General features: G+C 42.5%; 1 protein-coding gene across 2 annotated transcripts in view; it reads left to right on the forward strand.

Moving 5' to 3' along the window:
* The first annotated feature begins 985 nt into the window (after positions 1-985).
* The window catches only part of LOC133560826 (AP-1 complex subunit sigma-1A), a 29,746-nt gene continuing 9,371 nt past the window's right edge, over positions 986-21,360 (forward strand). For both annotated transcript variants that reach the window (XM_061913793.1, XM_061913794.1), the window contains exons 1-3: positions 986-1,151; positions 8,465-8,643; positions 18,041-18,149. In XM_061913793.1, coding sequence (XP_061769777.1) covers positions 1,149-1,151; positions 8,465-8,643; positions 18,041-18,149 — 291 coding nt within the window. In that variant the 5' untranslated portion in view covers positions 986-1,148. The remainder of the gene's footprint in view (positions 1,152-8,464; positions 8,644-18,040; positions 18,150-21,360) is intronic.

Raw genomic sequence — 21,360 nt, forward strand, 5'->3', positions numbered from 1 at the left:
GGCAAGGCTTTTCTATTAGCGACCAAAAGTTGTGCACTTTATTGTCGATGTTCTCTACTTAATCCTTTCAGCAAAAATATGGCAATATCGCAAAATGAACAAGTACGGTTCTCTCCCAGAAAAGGGTGGAATGCCATCTCCGGGTTGGGGAGGAGACCCTGCCCCAAGTGGAGGAGTCAAGTACCTAGGAGTCTTGGTCACAGGTGAGGGAAGAGTGAATTGTGAGATCGACAGGCGGATTGGTGCTGCGTCTTCAGTAATGCGGACGCTGCACTGATCCGTTGTGGTGAAGAAGGAGCTGAGCCGGAAGGTAAAGCTCTCAATTTACCGGTCGATCTACGTTCCCATCCTCACCTATGGTCATGAGCTTTGGGTTATGACCGAAAGGACAAGATCACGGGTACAAGCGGCCGAAATGAGTTTCCTCCGCCTTGTGGCAGGGCTCTCCCTTAGAGATAGGGTGAGAAGCTCTGTCATCCGGGAGGAGCTCAAAGTAAAGCCGCTGCTCCTCCACATCGAGAGGAACCAGACGAGGTGGTTCAGGCATCTGGTCAGGATGCCACCTGAATGCCTCCCGGTAGGAGGCCACGGCGAAGACCCAGGACACGTTGGGAAGACAATGTCTCCCGGCTGGCCTGGGAACGCCTCGGGAACCCCCGGGAAGAGCTAGACAAAGAGGCTGGGGAGAAGCAAGTATGGGCTTCCCTGCTTAGGCTGCTGCCCCCGCGACCCGACCTCGGATAAGCGGAAAAAGGTGGATGGATGGATCAAGTATGACACATAGAATGAACCTGCTATCCCCGTTTAAATAAGAACATCTCATTTCAGTAGGCCTTTAACTGAAATGCCTTAATTTGCCCAGGTCAGCCCGAGAGGGATAAACTGTAGAATTCTGCAATACTTAAAAAAAGGCAGCAGTCGGCGGTAGTGTACCGACCTTCCACGTCACCAACCGCCGATCAAAGTCATGAAGAAAAATGTCTGCGCATGCTCAGTACGAGTTGTAACCTGCCCAGCGAAACAGGCGATGGGCTCTGCAGTCCCAGGAGCTGACATGAAGGGTCAACATTAGCCGCCGTCTCAGCCCTTGTCCCGTGGCACGTTTTGTGTGGAGCGTTGTGCTATTGCTCGGAGAAATCACCTCGAAGATGGTAAGTTGTTCGTCCTCACCGAGGTCCCGGGTGTGGGAGTAAAAGCAGCGTTACGAGCTAAAGCTAAAGGTGTATGCTACCAGGAAGTGTCTACCTGGACCATCAAGCTCCACCTGCCATCTGGCAGCATTAGAATCGCGTATTGTAAGGGGAACTCTCCCTAAAAAAAGACACTTCAATAATTGTCTAATCATCTTTTTAAGGTGTGAATAAAAAAATAAAAACTTAGTATTTTGAATGTTAAAAAAAGATGAGGTGGCGACTTGTCCAGGGTGTACGCCGCCTTCCACCCAAATGCAGCTGAGACCTCAAAAGGGACAAGCGGTAGGAAATAGATGGATGGAAAAAGAAGTCTACTTCCTGGGTGTTGACGATGAAAAGACTCGCGCCCCAGGCAGTATAGTCTGTGTCAATAATGAAGGAGACAGACAGACAGGGGGCAGTTATTCTGCCTTTCCAAATAAGCGTGAGAGTTATTATTTCACTTGTTTTCTCACCATATATGTTACTAAATAATAAATAAATGGGTTGTACTTGTATTGCGCTTTTCTAACTTGAAGGTACTCTAAGCGCTTTGACACTACTTCCACATTTACCCATTCACACACTGATGGAGGGAGCTGCCATGCAAGGCGCTAACCAGCACCCATCAGGAGCAAGGATAAGGTGTCTTGCTCAGGACACAACGGACGTGACAAGGTTGGTTCTAGGTGGGGATTGAACCAGGGTCCCTCGGGTTGTGCGCGGCCACTCTATCACTGCGCCACGCCGTCCCTAACTCCGTCTTAAGTTTCCTTTGATTATCCATCCATCCAACCATCCATCCATCCATCCATTTTTTTTATCGCTTGTCCCTTTTTTAGGGTTGCAGGGGGTGCTGGAGCCTTTCTCAGCTGCATTTGGGCGGAAGGCTGTGTACACCCTGGACAAGTCGCCACCACACTTGCCAACCTTGAGACCTCCGAATTCGGGAGATTGCGGGGTGGCTAAGGGGGTAGGAGTGTATTCATAGCTAGAATTCCCTGAAATTCAAGTAAAAAATAAACAAAAGGCAAGTGCCGCTAAAATAAAAAACATTAAAGCTGAGGGATGGTTATGCAAAACAAAGCTAAAACTGAACTGTCTGCAAAGTGAACAAAAAGAGAATACTGGACGACAGCAAAGACTTACAGCGTGTAGAGGAGACGGTGTCCACAATGTACATCCGTGACAATACATACAATACATGACAATCAACAACAAAGTAGGAGCGCAAGGCAAGAACTAAAACACTACACACAGGAAAACACCAAAAAACTCCAAAGAAATCACGGCGTGATGTGACAGGTCGTGACAGTATTCATATCCAACAATTGCGAGAATATATGCAATACATAACAAATCCCAATTACAAAGTACAATATTACAGTACATGTACCAGCGGCAGCAACAAAAAAAAGGTGGCAGCATACAATAGAGAGTAGATCGAGCAGAAAATAAACTTTATAAACAAAGAGAGGTAGCTAACATAGAAGCGTTTAGATAATACACAAATATCATCTATTGCTGTATGGCAAGTGATTATACAGCTGGATGGAATGCGGAATGAAGGAGTTCTTGAATCGATCACTGTGGGAACGAAGCTGAAGGAGCCTGTTGGAGTTTGAGCTCCGCTGTCCCTCATTTGTCTTTCTCTCAATTATAGGACAATTACTGCCACTAAATAAGAATAATATCACCGCTGAGAATCGAACCCACGTCATGTTGCATACAAGGCAAGTGCATGGACCAATGTGCTACCAAAGAATTGCTGAGGTATCAACCAAATTTAGCATATACATCTTGTTATGTTTAAAGTTTTTGTTATTCATAGTGCTCATGGAGCGGTAAATGGCTTGGATTAAGTTTGCCATCCAATTTAATATCATAATATTAATTTATTCTTTTGGCATTAAAAAAACAAAAACTTTTTGTTCTCCATTCAGATTCAGAACAAACTGCAACTCTCAAAAGTCAATATTTTAAATGGAGTTTGGACGGCTTAGCTGTTGTCGAATCACTCCATAAAGCAAGCGTCTTCTATTACTCGACACACGCCTTATTCGCCCTCCACATCCTGTCACATCACTAGATTAAGAACACTCCCACCACCTGCAGGATATTGTTCCACATCTGGGGTTGGGTGGACCCTCGACACGCAACAGGTTAGCACCGCGGCCTCGCAGTCTGGGTTTGAATTTCCATTAAGGCTGGGCTGATGAAATGATATTACATGATAGACATATAACCGATGTCAGTATAAAATGCGTTTGTTAAAACATTCGCAATATATTTATATTTTTTGGTCGTGAGAAACAAGAAATTATGAAGCAAGATTTGTTGCATGAAGTCACTCACGGTCTGGGAACTCAGATAAACAGAAAACAGGAAGTGTCACTGAGCAATGGGGGTGACGTGCTAACAGCCAATCAGGTAACAGTATCAACTACCAACTTTCTGTCTTGCTGTGGATTCTCTGCATGAAGTGAGGAGAGAAACTTGGATATCTTGATATATCAACTCCAATAACAGAAACTTGTCTTTCTTTTGGTTTTAATGCAGACGGTGCGGTAACATCCAGACACTACAAATGTGTCGTTTTAAGACATGTCCACATGAACACGGACACTTAATAAAAGCATACGTATCTCTGCATTTAGGCCTCTTGTCCACACGCAAACGCATACTTTGGTCTTTCAAAACACATACTTTTACAAACCCCGTTTCCATATGAGTTGTGAAATTGTGTTGGATGTAAATATAAATAGAATACAATGATTTGCAAATCCTTTTCAACCCATATTCAAGTGAATGCACTACTAAGACAAGATATTTGATGTTCAAACACATAAACTTTATTTTTTTTTGCAAATAATAATTAATTAAGAATTTCATGGCTGCAACACATGCCAAAGTAGTTGGGAAATGGCATGTTAACCACTGTGTTACATCACCTTTTCTTTTAACAACACTCAATAAACGTTTGGTAACTGAGGAAACTAATTGTTGAAGCTTTGAAAGTGTAATTCTTTCCCATTCTTGTTTTATGTAGAGCTTCAGTCGTTCAACAGTCCAGGGTTTACGCTGTTGTATTTTACGCTTCATAATGCGCCACACATTTTCGATGGGAGACAGGTCTGGACTGCACGCGGGCCAGGAAAGTACACGCACCCTTTTTTTACAAAGCCACACTGTTGTAACACTTGTCTTGCTGAAATAAGCAGGGACGTCCATGATAATGTTGCTTGGATGACAACATATGTTGCTCCAAAACCTGTATGGACCTTTCAGCATCAATGGTGCCTTCACAGACGTGTAAATTACCCATGCCTTGGTCACTAATGCACCCCCATACCATCACAGATGCTGGCTTTTGAACTTTGCGCCTATATCAAACCAAATGGTTATTTTCCTCTTTGTTCTGGAGGATACCACGTCTTCTGTTTCCAAATACAATTTGAAATGTGGATACTTAAGACCACAGAACACCTTTCCACTTTGCATCAGTCCATCTTAGGTGAGCTCAGGCCCAGACAAGCCAACGACGTTTCAGGATATTGTTGATAAATGGGTTTGGCTTTGCATAGTAGAGTTTTAACTTGCACATACAGATGTAGCGACCAACTGTAGTTACTGACAGTGGTTTTATGAAGTGTTCCTGAGCCCATGTGGTGATATCCTTTACACACTGATGTCGGTTTTTGAGGCAGTACCGCCTGAGGGATTAAAAGTCTGTAATATCATCGCTTACGTGCAGTGATTTCTCCAGATTCTCTGAACCTTTTGCTGATTTTACGGATCGTAGATGGTAAAATCCCTAAATTCCTTGCAATAGCTCATTGAGAAATGTTGTTCTAAAACTGTTCGACAATTTGCTTACAAAGTGGTGACCCAGGCCCCATCCTTGTTTGTGAATTACTTAGCATTTCATGGAAGCTGCTTTCATGCCCAATCATGGCACCCAACTGTTCCCAATTAACCGGCACACCCGTGGGATGTTCCGTATAAGGGTTTGATGAGCATTCCTCACCTTTATCAGTATTTATTGCCACCTTTCCCAAATTCTTTGTCACGTGTTGCTGGCATCAAATTCTAAAGTTAACGATTATTTGCACACAAAAAAATGTTTATCAGTTTGAACATCAAATATGTTGTCTTTGTAGCATATTCAACGTAATATGGGTTGAAAATGATTTGCAAGTAATTGTATTCCGTTTGTATTTACATCTAACACAATTTCCCAACTAATATGGAAACGGGGTTTGTACAAACGCTGGCCAAAGTGTAAAGTTTCAAGACTCTTCCCTTAGCGCAGGGGTCGGGAACCTTTTTGGCTGAGAGAGCCATTTAAGCCAAATATTTTAAAATGTATTTCCGTGAGAGCCATATAATATTTTTTAACACTGAATACAACTAATTGTCTGCATTTTTAAGTAAGACCAACATTTATAGAGTATAATATGTCACAAACTCGCTTGGCAGCAGTAATGGCGACCCTAAGATGCAGGAACCAGGAGAGCGAAGAGCAGGTAAGATGCTTTTAATATCATCAACAGAGGCGAATGAAGCAGTCTTGCATGTACAGTTCTAAACAATAGTCAATCTTCGAGCCTTCAGGAGCACGTGAGACAAGCATAAATAGAAACATGCTGATTGGCAGCAGGTGTGGACCAGCTGCCCATCAACAGCAGGTGAGGGAAAAAAACACAGCGCCTAGTGCAGGGGTCGGGAACCTTTTTGGCTGAGAGAGCCAAATATTTAAAAATGTATTTTTGTTAGAGCCATATAATATTTTTTTAACACTGAATGCAACTAAAAGGGTGCATTTTTAAGTAAGACCAACATTTTTAGAGTATAATAAGTCTCTTGTTCTTTTTGATAACGTTGTTATTTTGAAGTTAACCGATAATAAATAAAATACTTCTTACCATTAATGCGACTTCTAGAATATGGATGGATGGATTAAAATACATGAGAATGTTCTACATTTTCAACGTTATTTTTAACACTGATTACCTGCGGAATTATTCATTACTTAGGGTGTTAAGCAATGTCAGCTAAGATTTATCTGAGAGCCAGATGCAGTCATCAAAAGAGCCACATCTGGCTCGAGAGCCATAGGTTCCCTACCTCTGGCCTAGTGGGACAAGCAGGAAATGGAAACAAAATAAGACCACTGATGGGAAGTAAATGCAAAACAAAGAAGCAGAAATAGAAATGAAGTGACAGATCTTAACATAATACGTCTGTTATTCTTTTTAATAGGATTGTTATTCGGAAGCTCACTGATGATAAATAAAATACTTCTTACCATTATTGCGACTTCTTGAACATGTGCGGTAGAAAACAGATGGATGGATTAAAATGTATGACAATGTTTTATATTTTGAACGTTATTTTTAACACTGTGATTACCAGTGGAATTATTCAGTACTTATCATGTTAAGCAATGTCAGCTATGATTTATCTGAGAGCCAGATGCAGTCATCAAAAGATCCACATCTGGCTCGAGATCCATAGGTTCCCTACCCCTGCCTTAACGTATTCGTGTACACGGCACAAACAGAGACGTGTGGTGACGTCACTGTTGTGTGCTGTCAAGCTCAACAACACTGCCTTGCTGCCGTTAAACACACTATAAGAGGACTTACTGTATGTTCTAATGTAAACATTAATAAAAAAGACACATCAAAATGGACTTTGAGACACTCCCGCTGGTGCTAATGACAGTTAGCTGTTTTGGATACGATGGCGTCGAGCCTCCACTTGATGGGACAACTTTGACAAGCAGACTTTTTGCTCCATGTCATAAGAAAGGTGCAACATTATCTTACGTTTTCAGTCCTTATTTAACGACAAATCATGAATTACGTGTGTTGCTTCCTCTCGTTTTGTAGACGGACATAAAAAGCGACCAAGCAACAAGATTAAGCGTTCCCCTTGTTAAACTTAAACTACCAATGAAAATCACACACACACACACTAAGTGTGGTGAAATTTGTCTTCTGCATTTGACCCATCCCCTTGTTCGCCCCCTGGGAGGTGAGGGGAGCAGTGGGCAGCAGCGGTAGCCGCTCCCAAGAATAATTTTTGGTGATTTAACCCCCAATTCCAACCCTTAATGCTGAGTGACAGGCAAGGAGGTAATGGGTCCCATTTTTTTATAGTCTTTGGTATGACTCACAACCTACCAATCTCAGGGCGGACACTAACCGCTAGGCCACTGTTTTGTGTACTGATGTCGTTAAAGACAATATACACTTCTTTGCACATGTACCATATAACTATATCAATGATTAAATGATTTATAATTCCACGAGAGTTTTGCAGTGGCACGTGCACGTCCGTGTGCTTTATATCAGCACTTAAACATGCAAAAGGGTTTCTTTCGCTCATCATTGCATGCTGATTTTAGAAATAATCTACACTTCAATCACTGCACATGTGATACATCACCATGTTGCTAAACATGTTATAATTCCATGTGTTGGGTTTCCGCAGTACAGGTGTGCATGCACACTTCAAACACTGAAAAAAAGATACATAATGTTCCCAGAGTTATGTGTACATCAGGGCTGGTTTAAAGATTATGTACATGTCATTGCACGTCTAAAGTATATCATAATAAACATAATAGAGGTGTAATTCCACCAAGTCACCTGTTGCTGCTTTTAATTGGCCTGTGATTGGATACAATGTGCATGACTGCAAGTATATACGTTTGTGTGTAGACATAGACAGTTTTGAAACTACACTTGTCTGGATGGAGATCGTTTTAACCTCATTAATGCATTTTTGAAGCTCTTTGTTTTCATGTAGACATGGCCTTAACGAACAACTTCCCAAACTACTCTGTGTCGTGTTCGATAGCTCATACACTACTGCCATTTAGTGTCTCAAAACTGCAACGACCTGCAATTGTATTGCAATTATTTTACCACCTGGCTACCTTCTCTACTGATAAATAGCACCCTTGGTAAGTTGGACATTGTATTACTGTATTCATTGGCAGGCTTAAATAAGTCATACAAATATCAATAATTGTTTATCAATCAATATAAAAAATCTATATTGTGATACAGTTTTCAGCCAAATCGCCACGCCCTAATTTCCATCAACAGTTTGTCTACATGTCTATATCTCTCGCCAAAGGCGCCTATGGTTCCATCTCCAGATTGCCATTGACACTAATAAGAACAAGCGAAAAGAATACCGGATGGATACATTGAACATCCTCCACACAGCCAGAGAGACAACTAAACATGCAGTGTTTGCTTCATCTTTGGTTTGCACAGATGCGCTTCATGCTGCTGTTCAGTCGGCAGGGCAAGCTGCGGCTGCAGAAGTGGTACACGGCCACGGCAGAGCGTGACAAGAAGAAGATGGTGAGGGAGCTAATGCAAATAGTGCTGGCACGCAAGCCCAAGATGTGCAGCTTCCTTGAGTGGAGAGACCTCAAGATTGTCTACAAGAGGTAGCCTCGGAAATGTTTTTTTGTGCTTTTTGTTGTTTGACTGATGGAACACAATTTGGAATGCTGCACATGCACTACTTATTTCTATTTTCTATAGTAATTGAAGAATTGGCTTCTGCTATTACAGTTGCCTTAGGGGCTTACGCTCTCATTTATCTGACTGACACAGTAACACACACACAAACACACATTGGTGCTAATTACAGTAAGTCGAGCGGAGATGTGGGAAAACAAAAAAAAGGAGGTGCTAGCAGTTTGTATGTTTGGGAGGAAGATGATGCAGAGGGATTTTCTGCCGGGGGACGGAAAGTCTTATGCATAAGAGAGATAGTCATGGCACTGTGAGAGAGCTATTAAATAAAAGTATTATTTTGATTTTAGTTTATGATATACTGTATTCATGTTCTTTTATTGTGGTTGCATTTCAACCACAACAATATGAATGTAATGTTTAATCCTTAAATGTGAAATGAGGTAAAAGTTGATCTGAAAATAGATATTTATTTTAAATACAACACTTTGATATTTACAGTCAGGTCTAACCACAGATATGATGTGTTTTGTTGTTAATTTTACACACAAAATATAGGGTACCCATCACATCTCTACTATGTTACTATGGTAATTGTGTTAGTTGGTACAATTGTAATACAAAAGCAAATAAAAAGATACGTACGTGTTTTTTTAACCTCATGTATAAACCCCGTTTCCATATGAGTTGGGAAATTGTGTTGGATGTAAATATAAATGGAATACAATGATTTGCAAATAATTTTCAACTCATATTAAGTTGATTATGCTACAAAGACAACATATTTGATGTTCAAACTGATAAACAGTTTATTTTTGCAAATAATCATTAACTTTAGAATTTGATGCCAGCAACACGCGACAAAGAAGTTGGGAAAGGTGGCAATTAATACTGATAAAGTTGAGGAATGCTCATCAAACACTTACAGTATATGGAAAATCCCAAAAGTGTGCAGGCTAATTGGGAATAGTTGGGTGCCATGATTGGTTATAAAAGCAGCATCCATGAAATTATAAGTAATTCACAAACAAGGACGGAGCGAGGGTCACCACTTTGTAAGCAAATTGTCGAACAGTTTTAGAACAACATTTCTCAACGAGCCATTGCAAGGAATTTAGGGATTTTACCATCTGCGGTCCGTAAAATCATCAAAAAGTTCAGAGAATCTGGAGAAATCACTGCACGTGAGCGATGATATTACGGACTTTTGATCCCTCAGCCGGTTCTGCATCAAAAACCGACATCAGTTTGTAAAGGATATCACCGCATGAGCTCAGGAACACTTCATAAAACCACTGTAGGGAACTATAGTTGGTCGCTACATCTGTAAGTGCAAGTTAAAACTCTACTATGAAAAGCCAAACCCATTTATCAACAATATCCTGAAACACCGCCGGCTTGGCTGGGCCCGAGCTCACCAAAGATGGACTGATGCATAGTGGAAAGGTGTTCTGTGGTCTGACGAGTCCACATTTCAAATTATATTTGGAAACAGAGGACGTGGTGTCGTCCAGAACAAAGACGAAAATAACCATTCAGATTGTTATAGGCGTAAAGTTCAAAAGCCAGCATCTGTGATGGTATGGGTGTGTATTAGTGCACAAGGCATGGGTAACTTACACATCTGTGAATGCACCACTAATGCTGAAAGGTCCATACAGGTTTTGGAGCAACATATTTTGTCATCCAAGCAACGTTATCATGGACGCCCCTGGTTATTTCACCAAGACAAGTGTTACAACAGTACATGTAAAAAGAGTGCGGGTACTTTCCTGGCCCGCCTGCAGTCCAGACCTGTCTCCCATCTAAAATGTGTGGCGCATTATGAAGCGTAAAATACGAAAGCGGAGACCCCGGACTGTTGAATGACTGAAGCTCTACATAAAACAAGAATGGGAAAGAATCCCACTTTCAAAATTTTGACAATCAGTTTCCTCAGTTACAAAACATTTATTTAGTGTTGTTAAAAGAAAAGGTGATGTAACACAGTGGTGAAGATGTCCTTTACCAACTACTTTGTCATGTGTTGCAGCCATGAAATTCTAAGTTAAATATTATTTGCAAAAAAAAAAATGAAGTTTATAAGTTTGAACATGGGTTTCACGGTGGAAGAGGGGTTAGTGCATCTGCCTCACAAAACGAAGGTCCTGAGTAGTCCTGGGTTCAATCCCGGGCTCAGGATTTTTCTGTGTGGAGTTCGCATGTCCTCCCCGTGACTGAACCATGGGTTCCCGGCTGCCTCCCACTTCCAAAGACATGCACCTGGAAATAGGTTGATTGGCAACACTAAATCGGCCTCAGTGTGTGAATGTGAGTGTGAATGTTGTCTATCTATCTGTGTTGGCCCTGCGATGAGGTGGCGACTTGTCCAGGGTGTAAACCGCCTTCCACCCGATTGTAGCTGAGATAGGCACCAGCGTTCCCCGCGACCCCAAAATGGAATAAACGGTAGGAAATGGATGGATGGAGTTTGAACATCAAATATCTTGTCTTTGTAGTGTATTCAATTGAATATGGGTTGAAAAGGATTTGCAAATCATTGTATTCCGTTTATATTTACATCTAACACAATTTCCCAACTCATATGGAAACAGGGTTTGTATTACACCTTATGCAGGCACCATTTGTTGTACAAAGCACATCAAGACGGTAGTCAATTTTTTGCCAAGTTCGCTGTAGCGCAGCCTCATCAGTAGTGGTAATGGCATCAATAATATTTTGCTACAGGTCAGTAATGTCCCGTATCTTTGTCCGATACGACAGAGCAAATCTGACTTCGATATCTCATCACGCCACTCTTCTATATCAGTCGCAGCTCACCAAGATCATGTTAATTTCTTTTAAGTTGTTTACTGGCAGGACTTTTTCAGAGTAAAAGGAACTCATATGTTTTGAAACCTTTTGTGTGTTATATCTGGCTCCAACTAGTGGTTTAGGATGGTCATTACACTTAAAACCCATATGCCTTGTACAGTATTTCAAAAGGATATGTGTAAATGAATTCAGTATTAATTGGAAAAGCATTACAACATCAGGACTACAGTAATATAAAATATGCATTATAATCCAAGTCAATGGGGACAAAAAGGCTGAGATGTGTGTTTTATTTCCGTGTAGCCAACATGTCATTTTCAGTATTTGTTATGTTTCTTGATGTTTTTGACAGCAAGTACCTAGGTTTCTTTTGGTCCTCTATTTAACTTGATGTAGATTTTACAGTTGGCGGAGGCCTGCCTCCTAAAAAGGCGAGGATTCTTGGCAATGTCAGTGTTGCGATTTGTCAGATGCTCACTGAGGAAGATGTCTGTTTCTCCCAGCTTGACTCTCTGCCTCAGCAATGCAACCATTCCCTTTCCTTGTTGGTAAACTTTATAATCATGACATGCGTAATGTTCTTCCTCCTAAACATTTGCAATATGCCTACTTACTGCACATTTTAAAATAAAGCCTACTAGGGCGGCATAGCTAGGTTGGTAGAGTGGCCGTGCCGCAACTTGAGGGTTCCAGGTTCAATTCCCGCTTCCGCCATCCTAGGCGCTGCCGTTAAGTCCTTGGGCAAGACACCTTACCGGCCTGCTCCCAGTGCCACCCACACTGGTTTAAATGTAACTTAGATATTGGGTTTCACTATGTGAAGCGCTTTGAGTCACTACAGAAAAGCGCTATCCATCCATCCATCCATCCATCCATCCATCTTCTTCCGCTTATCCGAGGTCGGGTCGCGGGGGCAGCAGCCTAAGCAGGGAAGCCCAGACTTCCCTCTCCCCAGCCACTTCGTCTAGCTCTTCCCGGGGGATCCCGAGGCGTTCCCAGGCCAGCCGGGAGACATAGTCTTCCCAACGTGTCCTGGGTCTTCCCCGTCGCCTCCTACCGGTTGGACGTGCCCTAAACACCTCCCTCGGGAGGCGTTCGGGTGGCATCCTGACCAGATGCCCGAACCACCTCATCTGGCTCCTCTCGATGTGAAGGAGCAGCGGCTTTACTTTGAGTTCCTCCCGAATGGCAGAGCTTCTCACCCTATCTCTAAGGGAGAGCCCCGCCACACGGCGGAGGAAACTCCTTTCGGCCGCTTGTACCCGTGATCTTATCCTTTCGGTCATGACCCAAAGCTCATGACCATAGGTGAGGATGGGAACGTAGATCGACCGGTAAATTGAGAGCTTTGCCTTCCGGCTCAGCTCCTTCTTCACCACAACAGATCGGTACAACGTCCGCATTACTGAAGACGCCGCACCGATCCGCCTGTCGATCTCACGATCCACTCTTCCCCCACTCGTGAACAAGACTCCTAGGTACTTGAACTCCTCCACTTGGGGCAGGGTCTCCTCCCCAACCCGGAGATGGCACTCCACCCTTTTCCGGGAGAGAACTATGGACTCGGATTTGGAGGTGCTGATTCTCATTCCGGCCGCTTCACACTCGGCTGCGAACCAATCCAGTGAGAGCTGAAGATCCCGGCCAGATGAAGCCAACAGGACCACATCATCTGCAAAAAGCAGAGACCTAATCCCGCGGCCACCAAACCGGAACCCCTCAATGCCTTGACTGCGCCTAGAAATTCTGTCCATAAAAGTTATGAACAGAATCGGTGACAAAGGGCAACCTTGGCGGAGTCCAACCCTCACTGGAAACGTGTCCGACTTACTGCCAGCAATGCGGACCAAGCTCTGACACTGATCGTACAGGGATCGGACTGCCATAATAAGACAGTCCGATACCCCATACTCTCTGAGCACTCCCCACAGGACTTCCCGAGGGACACGGTCAAATGCCTTCTCCAAGTCCACAAAGCACATGTAGACTGGTTGGGCAAACTCCCATGCACCCTCAAGAACCCTGCCGAGAGTATAGAGCTGGTCCACAGTCCACGACCAGGACGAAAACCACACTGTTCCTCCTGAATCCGAGGTTCGACTATCCGGCGTAGTCTCCTCTCCAGTACACCTGAATAAACCTTACCGGGAAGGCTGAGGTGTGTGATCCCACGATAGTTGGAACACACCCTCCGGTCCCCCTTCTTAAAGAGAGGGACCACCACCCCGGTCTGCCAATCCAGAGGTACCGCCCCCGATGTCCACGCGATGCTGCAGAGTCTTGTCAACCAAGACAGCCCCACAGCATCCAGAGCCTTAAGGAACTCCGGGCGGATCTCACCCACCCCTGGGGCCTTGCCACCGAGGAGCTTTTTAACTACCTCAGCAACCTCAGCCCCAGAAATAGGAGAGTCCACCACAGATTCCCCAGGCACTGCTTCCTCATAGGAAGACGTGTTGGTGGGATTGAGGAGATCTTCAAAGTATTCCTTCCACCTATCCACGACATCCGCAGTTGAGGTCAGCAGAACACCATCCGCACCATACACGGTGTTGACAGTGCACTGCTTCCCCTTCCTGAGGCGGCGGACGGTGGTCCAGAATCGCTTCGAAGCCATCCGGAAGTCATTTTCCATGGCTTCCCCAAACTCTTCCCATGTCCGAGTTTTTGCTTCTGTGACCGCCGAAGCTGCACACCGCTTGGCCTGTCGGTACCTGTCCACTGCCTCTGGAGTCCTATGAGCCAAAAGAACCCGGTAGGACTCCTTCTTCAGCTTGACGGCATCCCTCACCGCTGGTGTCCACCAGCGGGTTCTAGGATTACCGCCACGACAAGCACCAACTACCTTGCGGCCACAGCTCCGATCAGCCGCCTCGACAATAGAGGTGCGGAACATGGTCCACTCGGACTCAATGTCCAGCACCTCCCTCGTGACATGTTCAAAGTTCCTCCGGAGGTGGGAATTGAAACTTTCTCTGACAGGAGACTCTGCCAGACGTTCCCAGCAAACCCTCACAATGCGTTTGGGCCTGCCAGGTCTGTCCGGCATCCTCCCCCACCATCGCAGCCAACTCACCACCAGGTGGTGATCGGTAGAAAGCTCCGCCCTTCTCTTTACCCGAGTGTCCAAAACATGAGGCCGCAAATCCGATGACACAACTACAAAGTCGATCATGGAACTGCGGCCTAGGGTGTCCTGGTGCCAAGTGCACATATGGGCCAAAAGAACCCGGTAGGACTCCTTCTTCAGCTTGACGGCATCCCTCACCGCTGGTGTCCACCAGCGGGTTCTAGGATTACCGCCACGACAAGCACCAACTACCTTGCGGCCACAGCTCCGATCAGCCGCCTCGACAATAGAGGTGCGGAACATGGTCCACTCGGACTCAATGTCCAGCACCTCCCTCGTGACATGTTCAAAGTTCCTCCGGAGGTGGGAATTGAAACTTTCTCTGACAGGAGACTCTGCCAGACGTTCCCAGCAAACCCTCACAATGCGTTTGGGCCTGCCAGGTCTGTCCGGCATCCTCCCCCACCATCGCAGCCAACTCACCACCAGGTGGTGATCGGTAGAAAGCTCCGCCCTTCTCTTTACCCGAGTGTCCAAAACATGAGGCCGCAAATCCGATGACACAACTACAAAGTCGATCATGGAACTGCGGCCTAGGGTGTCCTGGTGCCAAGTGCACATATGGACACCCTTATGTTTGAAAATGGTGTTTGTTATGGACAAACTGTGACGAGCACAGAAGTCCAATAACAAAACACCACTCGGGAAGGAGGTTTTGCCTCAAAATCTCACGATACATGGCCCCATTCATTCTTTCCTTAACACGGATCAATCGTCCTGTCCCCTTAGCAGAAAAACAGCCCCAAAGCATGATGTTTCCACCCCCATGCTTCACAGTAGGCATGGTGTTCTTGGGATGCATCAGTATTCTTCTTCCTCCAAACAAGACGAGTTGAGTTTATACCAAAAACTTCTATTTTGGTTTCTTCTGACCACATGACATTCTCCCAATCCTCTGCTGTATCATCCATGTATCCATTTTGGTATAAACTCAACTTGTCGTGTTTGGAGGAAGAAGAATACTGAGTTGCATCCCAAGAACATCATACCTACTGTGAAGCATGGGGGTGGAAACATCATGCTTTGGGGCTGTTTTTCTGCTAAGGGGACAGGACGATTGATCCGTGTTAAGGAAAGAATGAATGGGGCCATGTATCGTGAGATTTTGAGGCAAAACCTCCTTCCCTCAGTGAGAGCTTTGAATGGTTGACCAAATACTTATTTTCCACCATAATTTACGAATAACTTCTTTAAAATTCCTACAATGTGAATTCCTGGATTTTGTTTTACATTCTGTCTCTCACAGTTGAAGTGTACCTATGATGAAAATTACAGACCTCTGTCATCATTTTAAGTGGGGGAACTTGCACAATCGGTGGCTGACTAAATACTTTTTTGCCCCACTATATGTATGATGGTATATTTTCACTGTCACAATATGGTATTATAGTTTCATAAATGTGTTATATTTAAATGCCTTTATTGCAAAAAAAGACTGAAGTAAACTTTTCATCTCAAGTCATTTAAAAAAATATATAATAGAACATAATGATTGAAAAATGTTTAATTAAAATGTAGAATATATTTAAAATAAAGCTTAATGTTCCCACAGCTTAAGGCAACTGTAATAGCAGAAGCAAATGTCCATTTATTACAGAAAATAGAAATAATGTGCAACTTTGCAAATTTAAAATAGATAATGAAAAATAGATCATTCTAAATGAATGATAGTGTTGTTCTTAACATAGTCTACTTTTGCTAAACTTGCAACCTGAACGACATCATCAATGGTTTATTTGTCAAAATAAACTTAAAAAAAATGCAAATAAATGTAATCATTAAGTGGCTTAGAAAGATTAAAATAAACATAATTAATAAAAAGACACTTTGAAAAAACAAAAACAAAAGCACGAGCTATAATTGACTCACAACATGTTTTTGTAGATCTGCTCACAATTTGTCAACAAGAGTGTTTAGGAGTTCTTGAAATGTGTATTGGAGTTCAATTAATTTGTTTTTTAGCGTTAAATTAAAACTGTCTTTTATTCTTCATGTCTTGTTAGCTAGATGTTGTTAGCCATGGTAGCATGCCATATCCTGAGTAAGTTGGTGCCAGATGCAAAGGGAAGTTAGTTCATGTCAAGACAGCTTTACTTTTATCTAAAAATGAGCGCTTAACGATTGTTGGTGACCCCGTAGATGCACGATCATGTATGATGTGTTGTCTTTCTCTATCTACCATGTCTGCAAGCATGTTTATCATGTTGGGAGACCTTCTTCCTCCACTGTAGCCATTTAGAATTGTATGGCAGGTGAAGAACTCTCAGAGAGACGATTTAGTCATTTTAAACAGAGGCAAAAGTTCAGGCGTCTGGCATTCTCCAGTTGATGTTGCCACTGCAGCGTGAAGGATTTCACTTTCACTTTCACTTACACCGTACGGACAGTATGAAGGAAAATTGTAGTGGTTTTAAAACAGTCACTATTACGGGGGGACACCTTAAGACTGGTAACTGGCCCATGCCTAGTCCCGACAGCAGCACACACTCTTTTAAAACTTTATTACTGACCTTAACACACCAATAGCAGTCCTCAGTTCCAACACTGTATTCAAATTCACCCATCTTTTATCTGTTGCTCTCCACACCAACAACACAACACTTCCTGAATTATCTACCGATCACGCTCACGGCAAGACGCTTTCACTAACACCGGCGTTCTGAATATCAACATTATAACACGAGCAAGTCATGACACTGCACATTTTTGCGCAGTTATTACATGACCCTCGCATGTTGTATAAAGTAGCAAACACTGTACTCTATTAGAAGTGTATACACTTAATTGCTGCAATTAAATATATTAATAGCAGTTTATAAGTAGCACACAATCTTTTAAAACTAAAAAGGCATTGTTTTTTGGACAACATTTGTATGTTTTCTCAACCCTAGATGTGTGTGATGAAAATAAGATTGTTCTGTTAATTGTCATCTATAAGGCTAACATAGCATGATGCTGCTGTTAAAATGTGACTGTCACGTTAGCCCCTTAGCTTATGTACATTCATGCACTGCTTAATGTTACTTTATGCGATATATGGCATCCATTTCGTCGAACAAGTGCAGAGTTACAGTAGTGTATACGTAGTAAGTGAATTTAACGCTTAATAGCCTTTCTTGGAGACACGCGCTCTGCTGGAGTGGAAAAACAGTACGTTCCCAGTAGGGCCCGGTAAAAACACCATTTAACTGCGTAAATTCCGGCATCAAAGCTACGCGCACACAAATACACACATTGTTGTAAAATACTAACATCTGGGATCCTTTAGCTAAATGATTTCCCTTTTTCTATTATTACGATTTATCTCTGTAAATTCCAGCATCAAAGTTACATTTTGTACAAGAAATACACAAAATGTTGTAAAATATGAACATTTAGGATTGTTTAGATGAGTGATTGATTGTGTTTTTTCACTTTTAAAGGTACGCCAGCTTGTATTTCTGCTGCGCAGTGGAGGAACAGGACAACGAGCTGATTACGCTGGAAGTCATCCACCGCTTTGTCGAGCTCTTGGATAAATACTTTGGCAGCGTGAGTCACACATCTGAGGGTGTGTTTTTGTGCCTGTATACTTACCCGTATATTTTAGTAATTTCAATTTTTTTTTTTTGATTAGATAAGTCACGCTTTTGAATTTGGATTGATCAGGAGTAATCACCGTTGCTACAGAAGCGTTGCTTAAAGGGGAACTGCACTTTGTTTCGAATTTTGCCTATCATTCACAATTCTTATGTGAGACAAAAACACACATTTTTCAATTTTTTTGTGCAATCGAAGTTTTAATCACTGCTAGTATCGTATTTTTCGGATTATAAGTCGCTCCGGAGTATAAGTCGCACTGGCCGAAAATGCATAATAAAGAAGGAAAAAAACATATACGTCGCACAATCCAACACCAAGAATAGACATTTGAAAGGCAATTTAAAATAAATAAAGAATAGTGAACAACAGGCTGAATAAGTGTACATTATATGACGCATAAATAACCAACTGAGAAGGTGCCTGGTATGTTAACCTAACATTATGGTAAGAGTCATTCAAATAACTATAACATATAGAACATGCTATACGTTTACCAAACAATCTGTCACTCCTAATCGATAAATCCGATGTAATCTTCTTCCTCGATGTCGCTTCTAAACAACTCTGCCAATTCCAAAGGTATGCGCCGCTTCCTCTTGTCGTTTTCTGCTGCATATTTCACTACTACTTTTCGGGGCCATTTTTGTTCAGCCCTTGCCGCCAATGGTGAAATGATCCATTTTAATAGCTACATCCGAAGCATATAAGATATAGCAGTTAGTATTCCATGACCCACAAAGCACTTCTGCATATTTCGCTACGTCCAGCTTGTAATCTGCAGTACATGATTTCCTTTTCGGTCCAATTTTAGTTCAGCCCTTCTCAGTTTTTATAAGTTATCGCCAACGATGAAATGATCCCTTTTAATAACTACGGCAGTAGCATATAGCAGTTAGCATTCTATGACCCACAATGCACTTCTGCCATGACCTTCCCTCGCCGAATTCTTATTGGTTGACGTGTATGTGAGGATTGCTGACGTTTGTGTGACGATTGCTGACATTTTCTTGGTCTCTTCTGCGTATGAGATAAATAGTATTATTTGATATTGTATAATCTGCAGTACATGATTTCCTCCTCGTTGCCATTTTTGTTCAGACCTTCTCAGTTTTTATAACTTACCGCCAACGATGAAATGATCCATTTTAATAGCTACGGTAGTAGCATATGACATATAGCAGTTAGTATTCCATGACCCACAATGCACTTCTGCCATGACCCTCCCCCGCCGAATTCTTATTGGTTGACGTGAATGTGACGATTGCTGACGTGTGTGTGACGATTGCTGACATTTTCTTTGTCTCTTCCTCGAATTAAATAAATAATATTATTTGATATTTCAGGGTTATGTGTTAATAATTTCACACATAAGTCGCTCCGGAGTATATGTCGCACCCTCGGCCAAACTATGAAAAAAACTGCGCCTTATTGTCCGAAAAATACGATACTAGACAGCTCACAATGTAGCTAATGGGATTCATCTATTCCACCCTTGAAGCCTCCTAAAAAAAAATCAAAAATCTGCCAAAAATACTCCATCTACATGTCAACCTTTTACCGCCCCACATCTGGTTACAAAGGTCCATCCGTTTCCTACCGCTTGTCCCTTTGGGGTCGCAGGGGGCGCTGGTGTCTATCTCAGCTGCATTCGGGCAGAAGTCAGTATACACCCTGGACAAGTCGTTTTGTCATCACAGGGCCAACACAGATAGACAGACAACATTCACACACTAGGGCCAATTTAGTGTTGCCAATCAGCCTATCCCCACGTGCATGTCTTTGGAGGTGGAGTCACGGGGAGGACATGCAAACTCCACACAGAAAGAGGCCGAGCCCGTAAGTGAACTCAGGACTTTCGTATTAAGAGGCACATGCACTAACGCCTGTCTCACCGTGCTGCCCTGGTTACAAGAGTGAGCGGAGGTAAATGGAATCATACATCTACGCATCAATGGAGTCACAGACGAAATCAGTGTTTGCGAAAAACACAATCTAAATGCGGAAAGTAACGGAAATTGTCGTAATGTGACTGAGATTGAGAGGAAAAAGGGAAATCATGTTTACTTGACAGACACTCCTTGCAGCCTGGCAAGCCAGCAGCCAGCAGCACGCTGGCTTAGTGGTCCCCAAACAGCGGTCCGGGGACCAGTACCGGTCCATGACGCAATTACTACCGGCCCGCAGAGAAACATTAAACTGCATTTTCTCCGACTTAACTTTCCACTAGACGATAGGTGTCAAAGTCGAGGACCGCGGGCTGGACCAATGAATTATCTATGGCCCCCGGGGATGATATTTGATTAGAACCAGCAGCCGCCTGTTGCTGCTTTGCACGCACCAATACTCCATCAGTGTTGGCGCTAGGAATTTTTAAAACGGGGTCCTATCAAGTCATAAAAATGGGGTCCCACAGTACATTTTTGGGATCCCACTTTTTTGTAACCGTTTTAAAAAACAAACGATAAATGTATGCATTATCCTGTTATATCTCACATTCTATATTGTGTTTCGGAAAAAGGTAATCATAAACTTTACTTAATTCATTAAAAAAATAATACAAAAAAAAAAAATTTATGAATATGTAAATTTATTCAGTTATAAACATTCATTCACTTTTTTCTTTCCTTCATGGATCTAAACTTTACCGCTGCCAGTCTTTTTTTCTATATTTTAATTGTAATATTTTCAGAATGTATTTGTTCCATTTTTGGCCAAAGTAAGACAAAAAAACAATCTGAAGTTGTCTTCATTTTTTTAGTTTAAATACCATGATTTTAATAGTGCGGCCTGCGTGTGCACAGATTTTCCTCCATGCGGCCCCTGAGCTAAAATGAGTTTGACACACCTGCACTAGACGCACTAATAAGCTTGTTTATAGATGTACAATACAAATCCTCATAGGAAGTTGCCATTTGTTATAAATTTGTGACATGATACAATGCACATTAATACAAATATATAATATAAATGTGACAAATATATAATATAAATGTGACAGATATATAATATAAATGTGACAGATTGTAGACAAAGGCTGGTTTCCATCTGCAGTCTCATTGCAAAGAAACAAGCCCAGGGCTCCCACTAATTCAGCATTATAGTGAGTTATATTTTTCATACACTTTTTTTTTGCTGTATTTATCTGGCACAAGTGGAAAAC

This window comes from Nerophis ophidion, linkage group LG10 (assembly GCF_033978795.1).
Source record: "Nerophis ophidion isolate RoL-2023_Sa linkage group LG10, RoL_Noph_v1.0, whole genome shotgun sequence".
Classification (NCBI taxonomy): domain Eukaryota; kingdom Metazoa; phylum Chordata; class Actinopteri; order Syngnathiformes; family Syngnathidae; genus Nerophis; species Nerophis ophidion.